Raw genomic sequence first — 10,141 nt, 5'->3', positions numbered from 1 at the left:
GTTGTGGGACTGCTTCTTAAGACTGGAATGGTGGATGTAGAGTCTAAGGACTCTCGGTTTCACCGAACTCCTTTATCCTGGGCTGCAGAGTATGGACATGAGAGAGTTGTGAGACTATTTCTTGAGACTGGAAAGGTGGATGTGGAGTCTAAGGACTTTATAGACGGCCGAACTCCTCTATCCTGGGCTGCAGAGTATGGGTATGAGAGAGTTGTGAGATTGCTTCTTAAGACTGGGGAGGTAGATATAGAGTCTAAGGACTCTCGATATGGCCGAACTCCTTTATCCTGGGCTGCAGAGTTTGGACATGAGGGAGTTGTGAGACTGCTTCTTGACACTGGAAAGGTGGATGTGGAGTCGAAGTCCCAATATGGTGAAACTCCTCTATCCTTCGCTGCAGCGAATGGACACGAGAGAGTTGTCAAGTTACTCCAGGAAGCTAGTCTAAAGGGAGAAACTATATAGGAGGCACTCTTGACAGTTTTGCATTATGCTGCAATTGCCTCGATAATGCTATCCTTCAAACTCTCTGTATAGGTATACACCTTGTTGATCTTCAATCCTGCGCTCTGCAACAGCTTGTTCCACTGTTCCTGCGTCCGCTCACGCGCCCCCAAGGCGGCCATCATTAGCATGTCCAATTGTGCCTGCTGCCAGTGAACGCCGACGTTAGACAAGACCATGTCATCAATAAGAATGTAAGAGTCTGGGGCCATAACATCCACGATGTTTTTCAAGATCTCCAGACATTTGTGATCCGGCCAGTCGTGGCAAATATTCCGCAAATAGTAGAATTTCGCACCTGTCCGCCTGTGAGCGCTGCCTACTGCCAGCTAATTGTCGGAGTTAGACAGGGTCGTACCTTTGACCGGCTGCGGAGTAAAAAAGTCATACGCCATGGACTCCACGCCGGGGTGCTGTGTCGCAGTGGCCGTGGTCGGGGCTAGATCCTGAACAATCACTCGGCCTGCAAGTTGGCTGTACTTGTCCCTAAAGGAAATGGCCTGCTGGCCGAATCCTCCACCGATATCCACAAAGAGTGCCCGCTCGGGGCTCAGCCCGCTGGCCTTTTCAAGGGTCGGGAACACATCCAAAAAGGTGGGCATTCCGGACCGGTTGGCTTTCATGTGCTCGTTGAAGAATGCTAGATTCTCCGGGTGATCTTGTAGCCATAGAAAAGCTGGCAGTTCCGTGTTCATGACAATTTGGAAGGGCGTCTGTACATTGTCCTGGATATCAGGGTACCCGTTCTCCTTCAGAAAAGCCGGAAGAGCTTGGATGGACGGCCCAGCATTGTCAAAGCTATGGAGTTGTGCCAGTTAGGACAAACGTACTTTAGGCAAAGAGTAGGTGGGAATGATACATACAGGTGGCCAACAGCTGCCTGGAATCCCCGCTGGGAGAATGTTTTGGAAATATTCGACGCCGTGAAGGTATCTTTAGCGACCTCCTGGACTGCATGGTAGGAAGCAAGATAACGCAGTAACCGTCCTGTTCAATTAGAGCAGAGTCATCATCCATGTACGTCCATCACATACCCAGGAATACCGGATTGGCTTGCGTCATCTCACTCAGCTGGTCCACATGGAGTGGGCCGTCAGCCTGAGTCAACAGCTCGAATAGCTCCAGATCAATCGCAGTGCGAATGCAAGCCAGTTGCATATTCTGGGAGAGATCATTGTAAATTTGGCATAAGCCATCGCAGATGGGGTGCATACGTAGAAGGTGAACCGCTGAACCGTGTCATCTGGAGATTCGATGGAAGCATACAGCATGCCCAGGGCATCCAAAATATCCTTGCGGGTTTTCTCATCACCGGCCGTGGCCTGTCTTCGAACTTCCTCGGCTAGGGCCTCCATGGCTTTGCTTAAGTCACTGACAGAATGCGGGATTTAGAGAATCACTAGGCGAGATGAGGCTGGAACAGGAGAATGCTGACGCTATTTAACTACACAGCGGCGGTTAATGTTAATACCGCCGCCGACGAGCTCCTGTTGTAATTGGAGGGTACACCTGCGGCTTCTCTAGCTTCGTGGTGAACCTGATAATAGTGCTGATTTGGGGGCTGCCGCACTGAAGCCCTAGGCGAGGTAGGTGATGTACTCACCCATCCGCATCGGTGGTGATTCGCTCACCTCTTGAACACCAGCATTCACCCTTGACCGTTATCCTCTTTTCATGCCCACGCCGGTGCTCTAGCTGCTCCACGCAGGCATTAACGACGGTCGACTAGGACACAGGGAGCATGGGGCTGGGAAGGATTGGCCCCCACCCCAGCAGCCCCTCCCTTCGGACAAAAGGCGCGAAGTCGTCCTGTCCTGCACTTCTCTTTCGGGGTGTATAATGGCAAAGATAGAAAGGTCGCTGCGTTAACAAACGATGGTACCGCCAAGATACTCAATGGTATGCTTAAGAGTACGCTGTACCTACAAATTTGTCAACCGATTTATTTGCTCTTGGTCGTCGGTCCTCTACTCTCTATGTACGGTGAAGGACACGATTACAATCTGCCAGCTTTAACGGATGCAGTACTGGGCGTCGTGATCTGTTGTCGGATTAGTGTTTTCTTGGCCAACGAACTATACCGAAACTACAGATTTTAATACCAGTAACTACGGATTATACCAATCTAGTATAATGAAAATATGAACTAAAGGGTATCCGAAGAATCAGAATAGTGTTAATAATATAGGATCATTCCCACTAGCTACTTCGAATCACACATTCAAATTCCTCCAAGTTCACATCATAGTAATCCTTCTAGGCTATGATAGATCCACCTCCAACGCAATCACACTCTCCGACACAAATCCCGAGACGAACAGCCTCGCCTTGCGTCCCGACGTCGGCACCAACACCGCCGAGCTGGCACTCCGGATCATCGCGCCGTCGTCCTCCAGCAACGCCCGCGTCACCCACTCGCGCGAGCCCGGCGCGCGCCGCGTATACCACACCATGGCGCCGTCGCGGCCGTGGGGGTCGGCATGGGTGGCGGGCATGTCGATGGCCCTGCGCAGGCCGGCCTGGACGTAGCCGCTGGCGTCGTCGGCCGCGTCGCGGAACGGATCGACGTAGTAGCTTGGGTTATCGATGGTGCTGTCGTACGGGAAGGCGTCGACGACCTCCAGGGCCGGGGAGGAGGCGTTGGCGCTGGCATGCGGCCGGGCGCGGTACATGGTGCCGCCGATGGCGCTGCAGATGAGGATCTCGTCCGGGGACTGGCCGTGGCCGAGGCCGTTGTTGTTCTGGAGGCCGGTGAGCGCGGTGGAGGCGTGGATGTCGCCGCCGCTGCCGTCGGCGAGCTGCAGGTGGACGACGTTGGACCAGCGGGCGGCGGGGATGAGGTCCTCGATGGTGCGTTTGAAGCCGGCGCGGTGGCGGTGGTCGTTGGTCACGTAGAGGGAGGTCGGCGATGCGGCGTAGAGGTCGTTCGGGGTGACAACCAGCGGGTGGGCGATGGAGCGGACGTGGCGGACGGTGGAGGAGCCCAGGACGTGGTGGAAGAGCTCGATCTGCGAGGCGGCGGGGGACTCATCGGGGGCGGGCGTCGACGTGGAGAAGTACGCCGGGTTGGAGAGGTGGTTGACGGCGAAGATGTACAGCGCGTCGGAGCGGGCTGGGTCGGCGACGAGGTCGATGCCGTGGGTGACGAAGGGGCCGGCAAAGTTCTCGAACGCCAGCCGGGTGGATTTCATCGTCTATGTGGGTTAGCGGTGGTGTCTGGTGGACTGCTCTGGATGGAGGGGTGTTGTGTACCTCTGGCTGGATGACATGGATCGAGCCTGTCGTGGTGGCCGGTCCGTCGACATTGCCCAAGGGGGGAAACCATTTGAACCGCGTCTCGACGGAGTCCTCGCAGGCCGTGAAGATCAGCCCCGACGGCTCATGATAGTGGAGGTCTTCGCAGTGTATGGTGTCGGCGACCTTCTGGAAAGGCACCTGCTGGGCAACGGTCAAGTTGGACGGGCGCCACACGCCCAGCACGGTCAGCCCGCGAGACACGGGGCCATAGAGCGTCGCCACGAGCACGGCGAGGAGCGCGAGAGTCAGCCAAGCGCCCATGGTGGTGTCGGCCGTCGGTGGTGGTCGTGGTAGTGGTAGTAAGGAAGGGAGATGGGAAGCGGAGAGAAAGTCAGACACGCGGGGAACTCCAGGTCAACCGTTGGAATGTCTCTTGCTCGGTTGGACAAGTGGAGACGAGCCGATCATTGTCCAGAGAGGAAGGGTGGAGATGGAGAGAGAATGATAACCTCGGGTGACAGCAGAAGACTACTTGAAGCAGAGAATCCCATTCATGTTACTAGGCAAAACGTACACAATCTCAGTAGCTGTAAGTGTTCCGGCCTGTGTTGAAATCCAAAGAGTAGGCAAACTGTCCATCCTTTCCCATGCAAAACTCCTCATTCTCTCCATGTCAAGTGTGCACCGACCGCGCATCGATGAATTCCTGGTCACTCGCATCCAGGATGTCGTACTCCTCGTCCGTCAAGAAGCCAGCTTCGGTCTCGTCATCCGCAATGGTCAGGCTCTCCACATCTTCGAGGACATCCTGCTCCGACGAGTGGGTCACCGAGGGGGCCGGCGCAGCGCTCTCATGCGTGCTGGCCGAGGGCGACTCCTTCTCCAGCTTGGGGAAGACCATCTGGCTGCCGGCTGGCTCTGTCGCCTCCACCGTGGGCTCGACCGGCGGCGCATCCTGCACGCGAATGTCACACCACAGCCGGTGACCGAACGGGGTGCCCTCTGCCAGCTTCAGCCGCCAGTAGGAGATGGCGGTGCCCACATGGCTCGGGGCCTTGAGCGAGACGGTAAAGTCGGCTCGCTGGCCCGGCTGCAGCGGCTCGACGAGCTTGTTGCTCTCCAGCGCATCCGAAACCGAGGCCAGGCTCAGCGGACGATCCATATCCACGTTGAACATCGAATCGCCGCCGACAAAACGGACGCCACTGCCGACGGGCCAGGCAAGTGGACCCGGGTTGTAGAGGGTCCAGGTCTGCTGGAACACCTCATTGGGGCGCATGGTGGTGCCATCGGGAATGATGTCGCGTTCGAAGAAGGCGCGATAGGTAGCATCGGAAGGTTCAGTCGGTTTCTCGATGTTCACCATCGGGTCGGTGGCCGCGTCTGCGGACGACGGGGTAGAATGCTCGGTGGATTCGGACACCGGAGGCTCCACGACAGGCTTCGGCAGGTTCACCCGAGGCGAGGGCTTAGGCTCGGCAGGAGTAGTGACCTGGACCGATGCGCGAGGCATCGGTTGATCCCCGAGCGAGCGCACGTGGTTACCCATGGGATGCTCCTGAACCGTGCTGACGCTCACATTCCGCACCGGGGTCTTCAGCATGACCATCGGATGCGTGCGGTTGTGCGAGTTGGTCGGAAGCGCCTCGCACTTGGCGCAGAAGTCGGTGTCGAAACACACCGAGCACTTGTAGCGAACACCAGTGATGTAGCCAGGGAACGGCTTGTCCTTGCAGAGGGGTCCGTCACAGTAGATGCCATAGTGGACCTCGTGGTGCTGGACGGGCTCGGCGATAGGACCGTACAGAGGGACAAACCGATGGCCGGGGTGGATCTGCGCGGCGTTCTCATGGCAGTCGGCACAGTAGTCCCAGTCAGGGCAGGACAGACACTTGTGACGAACTCCCGCGATGCGCTTTTCACAGCCGTCGCAGATCGCCGAGTGTTGAGCGTTACGGCCGGCCTTGCAGCGCGACAATACCAGGCTCTTCAGACAGAAGTTGTCCTCACTGATCACACTGAACGTATGGGCGGGGTGGTGGCCGTGAGTGTTGTTGAGGATGCAGCCAGTGCAGAGATCGTAGTCAGCGCAATTGTCACAAGTGACCATTTTGGTTTCATCAAATTCTGGCGACCGTTAGACGACGGTAGAGGTAGGACAAATACAGGAACATACCTCGCAGGCAGCCATTGCAGATTCTCTCCGCAGAGGGGGCGGCCAGCTCGGGGGCCTCGCGAATCCCATGGGGCGGCGCCGGCGACGTCGGGGGCGCCATGGGAGCGGGGAGGGGGGCCTCTGGGATGGAAGCGTTCTGTTCCTTCTCGGGCTCGGGGGCGCGGACCTTGCGAGGAGGCACCTTCTCGGTGATACTGTTGGTCACAACGCCGTCGGTGACGACTCGTTTGATCAACCAGTGCTCATCATTCAAGCACGTGAAGCCCGTTTGCACACAGCTGAGACAAAGATCGTAATCGCCGTTGTCACAGATGCTGCAGTGATAGTGTTCATTGGGAATGGAACGACCACATTGGTTGCAGTCGATACAGAAAATGCCGTTAGGCGAGGTGTGGGAGACGACCGGGTTGGTGATGCTGTCGGGGAGGAATTCGCGACAAGGGGTCGGCCGGACTGGATCACACCACTGCGACGAGCCGGGGAGGTCGGTCATGGGCTGATCGCCGGGAAGGGGGCTGGTCAGGACGGTCTCGAGATAGTTGCACCGGGGGGAGGGGCAGTATTCCGGAAGGTTTTCGGTCTGGGCCGGGGCGGAAGGGACATCGAGCCGCGTGACTTTGATACGTAACTTCAACTTGGCCTTGGCAGCGCGATGGAGTTGTCTGTAGATGGCGGTGTCTTCGCTGTCGAGACGGACGTAAGAGGCGGCGCTGTCGGAGTAACGTTCAAGAATGACGTTAACGTCTGCCGGAATGCCAAGAAGATGACGGAGCTGGGGCCGTTAGTCGGTACGTCGGAATGATGTAGGGGCAGGGATTGTGGAGACGAGGAAGAGAAGAGGTATGCCGGGGTGGGAGAGGGACGGAAGAATGCAGGCGGCAGGATCGGGGCAAGTGAGGAGCGAAGATGGAGAGATGCAGTGGATTACGGATCGATCGACATGGGTATGTATGGGGAAGACGCGGCAACGATGGTCTGGTGACGGACGGAGCTCGGGTGGGGAAGGGTCAAGACGGACCTTCTGAGGCAGCACACGAGCTCCCAGTTCTTTCAGGGGAATCTTAAAGCGACGGGTATGATCATTGTAGAGGACTTTGAGGGTGATGAGGGTATTGAGGTCGACGGAGGGGGCTGTGGGGGACGTGGAGGACATGATGCCTGCAGTGATGAGGTCAAGGAGTGAGACGGGTGGAGTACTCCCGCAAGGAGACGATGAGGAGAGGAACCTGATGGAGATGGGAGATGAGGAGAGAGGAAAGAGAGAAAAGAAATGGAGAGATGGAGAGAAGAAAGGAAGAGGATGGAGAGAAGAAGGGAGAGAAGAGGAAGAGGATGAGGAGAAGAAGATGATGATGAAGTGATAAGAAAAGACGGTCTGGTGGTCATCTGCTTGCGTATAGCGGTATCGGTATTACCAGCTGTCCGTCTCCGGATTGGCTGCATCCGGGAGCAGTCCCGTGACCGACGTCGTCATCATACCGTTATGCGCATTACTTTATACAGCTTATCCAGTAATACGAGTAGTACAACGTGAATGTACACCTCATACATCAGTCGGTACATCGGAGCATCCCAGGTACCTCTATTTCTCCTATCGCCATGCTCCCACCTACGCAGTATGCTTCCTCACGCCCATCCCTTAGAGATACCCCTTCCAGATAGGAGACTCGTCCTTACATTCCCCGAAGAAACTGTTTCACTTACTCGTCCATTATGGAATGCACTTATCAGTAGTAATATTCCATCCCCTGCCCATGATGGTATCCAAACAAGAAGCAACGCTAGCACTATGCATCGAATCACGAATCTACCCAGAATCATCTCCCTCACACGCATCAGAAAGAACAACAACTCGATCATGCTCAATATGAACGGAACGACAGGTCATCAAGAGAATGCAATCGGCCAGATAACGGGCAAACGGCAAACGGCAAACCATTAGAAAAGTAAAAGGTACCCAAAGTGATCAGCTCCACCACAAGAATTTCCAAAAGAAACGAAAAAAAGGAACAAAAAGCAATGCTTCCAGAATCTCATCATTGCGATCCGTAATAGACCCCTCCCGGGGGTGCCTGCGGAGGAGGATAGTAATACGTCGCCCCAGGAGGCGTCATCATCCCCCCCATGCCCACAACCCCGCCCGGGCCCGGTCCGCCCGCCCCAGCCATCCCATACGAGGAGTTCGGGTACATCTGCGAGGCGTCGTAGAAGTACACCGTACCGCCAGCCTCGTGGGCAACCGTGCCCGGCTGGGGAGGCTGGTCCGTCGAGGGCGGTGCGCCCGGCACCACGTACGGCATCCCATACGATGGCATGCCGCCTGCAGAATTATATCCGGGGTAGTCCGTCGTGCCAGACCCCGCATAGTAGACTCCACCGGCGTATCCGCCCGGTGGATAGTATGGCGGAGCCGGTTGGGCCCCGTACGGCTGGAACGGTTGAGCGTGGATCGCTCGCTCCGGGATATGGGACAGCGGCGTCACCGAATGGGTGGAAGGGGGGTGAGTATCCGGAGCGTACACGGCCCCGTTCGCGGGCATCGGCACCTGGTGGTGGAACGGTTGTTCCTGTTGCGGCTGCGGCGGGTTGAAGGGAAACGCTGCCGGCGTTTCAATATCAGCCACTGACACCGCCTTCTGGGGTCGCGGTTGGTGCATGGGAATGAGCGCCGGGCGACTCTCTCGATAAGCAGGGTGTGGTGGGGGCGGTAGAGACGCGGGCACTGCTGAAGGGGGCACTCCTGGACCAGCAGGGAGGGGTCGAGCGGGTGGAAGGCGGACAACCGGCTTATTGTCCATTCCCTGTCGGGAGAGAACCGAACCCGCCGGCGAGTGGTATCCCTCTTGGGAGGCGGGTTTCCCGAGGGACGACCGTCGACTCACGACACTAGGGGTGTATGTCGACGGGGCGTAGATGCTGGGGCGCCGACCCCCATAGAACCCACCGCGGCCGCGGCCGCGGTAGCCCTGCTGATTCGGCCGTAGCGCTCGAGGGATGAAGATAAACGAGCGGTCTATTGCGGGGAAGATATACCGCGGCGCTTGTCCGGGTAGGGAGATCCGAACCGGCTTATCGCGACGTAGAGGCGGACGATGCTGGGGCAGACGCGTGTGCTGCTTCTTCAGTGCCGGAACGGAGGTCGCTTGAGCCATGCCTGGGAGGAGAACGACAACGGGGACATTCCCCAGCACCGTCGTGTTGGAGAGCGATCGGTTGGGGGGTGACGTTCGAGGAGCGGTGGGAACCTGTTTGGGGGGAACGTTGAACGTAGAGCCGACGGCCGGTTTGACGGGAGGAGGATCATCAGCAACGGTCTCGTGGAGATCGTGCGTCCAAACGCCTTCGCTGGCGGGTTTTGCACTATGTCTGCAGCGAATTAGATCGTGATATAGCACAACTGAGGCAGAAACTCAACCCAGACGTAGCTTACCTTCGTACATTGCCGTCCACGATGAGCCCATACGGCCTCGACTTCGACTTGGAAGACGACCGAGGGCCGTGCGATGGGGACTCCGTGGACCGCTTGTCATGCAGGAAGAAGCTCCCTCGGGTCGGGACGCTGGCAGGATCTTCGTCCCCGTCCTTGGAGGCCGCCTTCTCCGGCTCCCGACGTTTCCTCTCCGCGACCGCATCCCTCTTTGGTTCCGTCGGCGGTGCCGACGGGGTCCTGCTCATTGACGGGCCCGATCGACCCTTCTTCAGGTCATCGAAGTGCAGTTCGCCGGCCTCGCTCGCGTTGTCCGCAATCTTCAGGCCGTTCATCATGGCCTCGGTATCCGACATGGCCGGGGCGACCAGCTGTGGTTTTCCGGAGGAGTTCGAATGGCAACCAGCCGTCCGGGGGGTTGTCCCGGAACCTCGACCGTTCACTACTCGATGCCCATTGGTGGTGTTTCCCGGTCCGGACGTCGACACCTCATCATCACTTTCCTCACTTCCCTCGCCGTCGGCGTCATCGTCATCCTGATGCGAGACACCGGAACCCTCGCTCAGCGAGTCGTCCTCTAGTTCTCCGTTGATCGAGCCTTCCTCCTCGCCTTCCTCGTCTCTTCTCCTTCGCCGACTGGCACCGATGTTGTGACGGGGAGCCATTTAGACGGGTGATGGACGGGGAGATTGGTGAACGGGAGGTCGGAGAGAAACGAATTAAATAAGGAACAATATAAGAAAGAAGATGGGGGGGAAAGCCAAATCGTAAGACGGTGGAACCCAAGAGCAGAACAG

General features: G+C 57.4%; 4 protein-coding genes across 4 annotated transcripts in view; 1 reads left to right on the top strand and 3 right to left on the bottom strand.

The window, feature by feature from the left end:
* Nucleotides 1-440, top strand: part of BDV59DRAFT_16942 (uncharacterized protein) — a 3,595-nt gene extending 3,155 nt beyond the window's left edge. The window contains exon 4 of the mRNA XM_073688242.1: nucleotides 41-440. Coding sequence (XP_073549082.1) covers nucleotides 41-47 — 7 coding nt within the window. The 3' untranslated portion in view covers nucleotides 48-440. The remainder of the gene's footprint in view (nucleotides 1-40) is intronic.
* On the bottom strand, nucleotides 73-1,913 carry BDV59DRAFT_176215 (S-adenosyl-L-methionine-dependent methyltransferase). The gene is made up of 5 exons (XM_073689404.1): nucleotides 1,719-1,913; nucleotides 1,539-1,665; nucleotides 1,368-1,491; nucleotides 863-1,302; nucleotides 73-802 (listed from the first exon to the last, which is right to left on the bottom strand). The coding sequence occupies exons 1-5, from the start codon at nucleotides 1,857-1,859 to the stop codon at nucleotides 489-491; spliced, it is 1,146 nt and encodes a 381-aa protein (XP_073549081.1). The 5' UTR covers nucleotides 1,860-1,913; the 3' UTR covers nucleotides 73-488.
* Nucleotides 1,914-2,765: 852 nt separating this feature from the next.
* BDV59DRAFT_192656 (ZZ type zinc finger domain protein) lies at nucleotides 2,766-7,070 on the bottom strand (the record flags this gene model as incomplete). The annotated part of the gene is made up of 6 exons (XM_073692086.1): nucleotides 2,766-3,698; nucleotides 3,757-4,148; nucleotides 4,316-4,320; nucleotides 4,431-5,868; nucleotides 5,918-6,689; nucleotides 6,936-7,070. 6 exons carry the CDS (start codon nucleotides 7,068-7,070, stop codon nucleotides 2,766-2,768), a joined length of 3,675 nt encoding a protein of 1,224 aa, XP_073549080.1.
* An 836-nt stretch (nucleotides 7,071-7,906) lies between these two features.
* Nucleotides 7,907-10,118, bottom strand: BDV59DRAFT_16907 (uncharacterized protein). Its single transcript, XM_073688176.1, has 2 exons — nucleotides 9,348-10,118; nucleotides 7,907-9,283 (listed from the first exon to the last, which is right to left on the bottom strand). Exons 1-2 carry the CDS (start codon nucleotides 10,007-10,009, stop codon nucleotides 7,954-7,956), a joined length of 1,992 nt encoding a protein of 663 aa, XP_073549079.1. The 5' UTR covers nucleotides 10,010-10,118; the 3' UTR covers nucleotides 7,907-7,953.
* Between the last annotated feature and the right edge of the window lie 23 nt (nucleotides 10,119-10,141).

This window comes from Aspergillus ambiguus, assembly GCF_047715705.1.
Source record: "Aspergillus ambiguus strain CBS 117.58 unplaced genomic scaffold BDV59scaffold_11, whole genome shotgun sequence".
NCBI classification, from domain to species: domain Eukaryota; kingdom Fungi; phylum Ascomycota; class Eurotiomycetes; order Eurotiales; family Aspergillaceae; genus Aspergillus; species Aspergillus ambiguus.
The sequence above is the reverse complement of the archived record's forward strand: the minus strand, read 5'-3'. Positions and strand labels throughout refer to the sequence as shown.

Coding starts and splice junctions, on each gene's coding strand:
- BDV59DRAFT_176215 (XM_073689404.1), bottom strand. CDS start 1,859: ATGGAGGCCCTAGCCGAGGAAGTTCGAAGACAGGCCACGGCCGGTGAT. Junction 1,492..1,538: donor AGCCAATCCGGTATTCCTGG/GTATGTGATGGA, acceptor CTAATTGAACAG/GACGGTTACTGCGTTATCTT. Junction 803..862: donor TACTCCGCAGCCGGTCAAAG/GTACGACCCTGT, acceptor ACAGGCGGACAG/GTGCGAAATTCTACTATTTG.
- BDV59DRAFT_16907 (XM_073688176.1), bottom strand. CDS start 10,009: ATGGCTCCCCGTCACAACATCGGTGCCAGTCGGCGAAGGAGAAGAGAC. Junction 9,284..9,347: donor GTGGACGGCAATGTACGAAG/GTAAGCTACGTC, acceptor AATTCGCTGCAG/ACATAGTGCAAAACCCGCCA.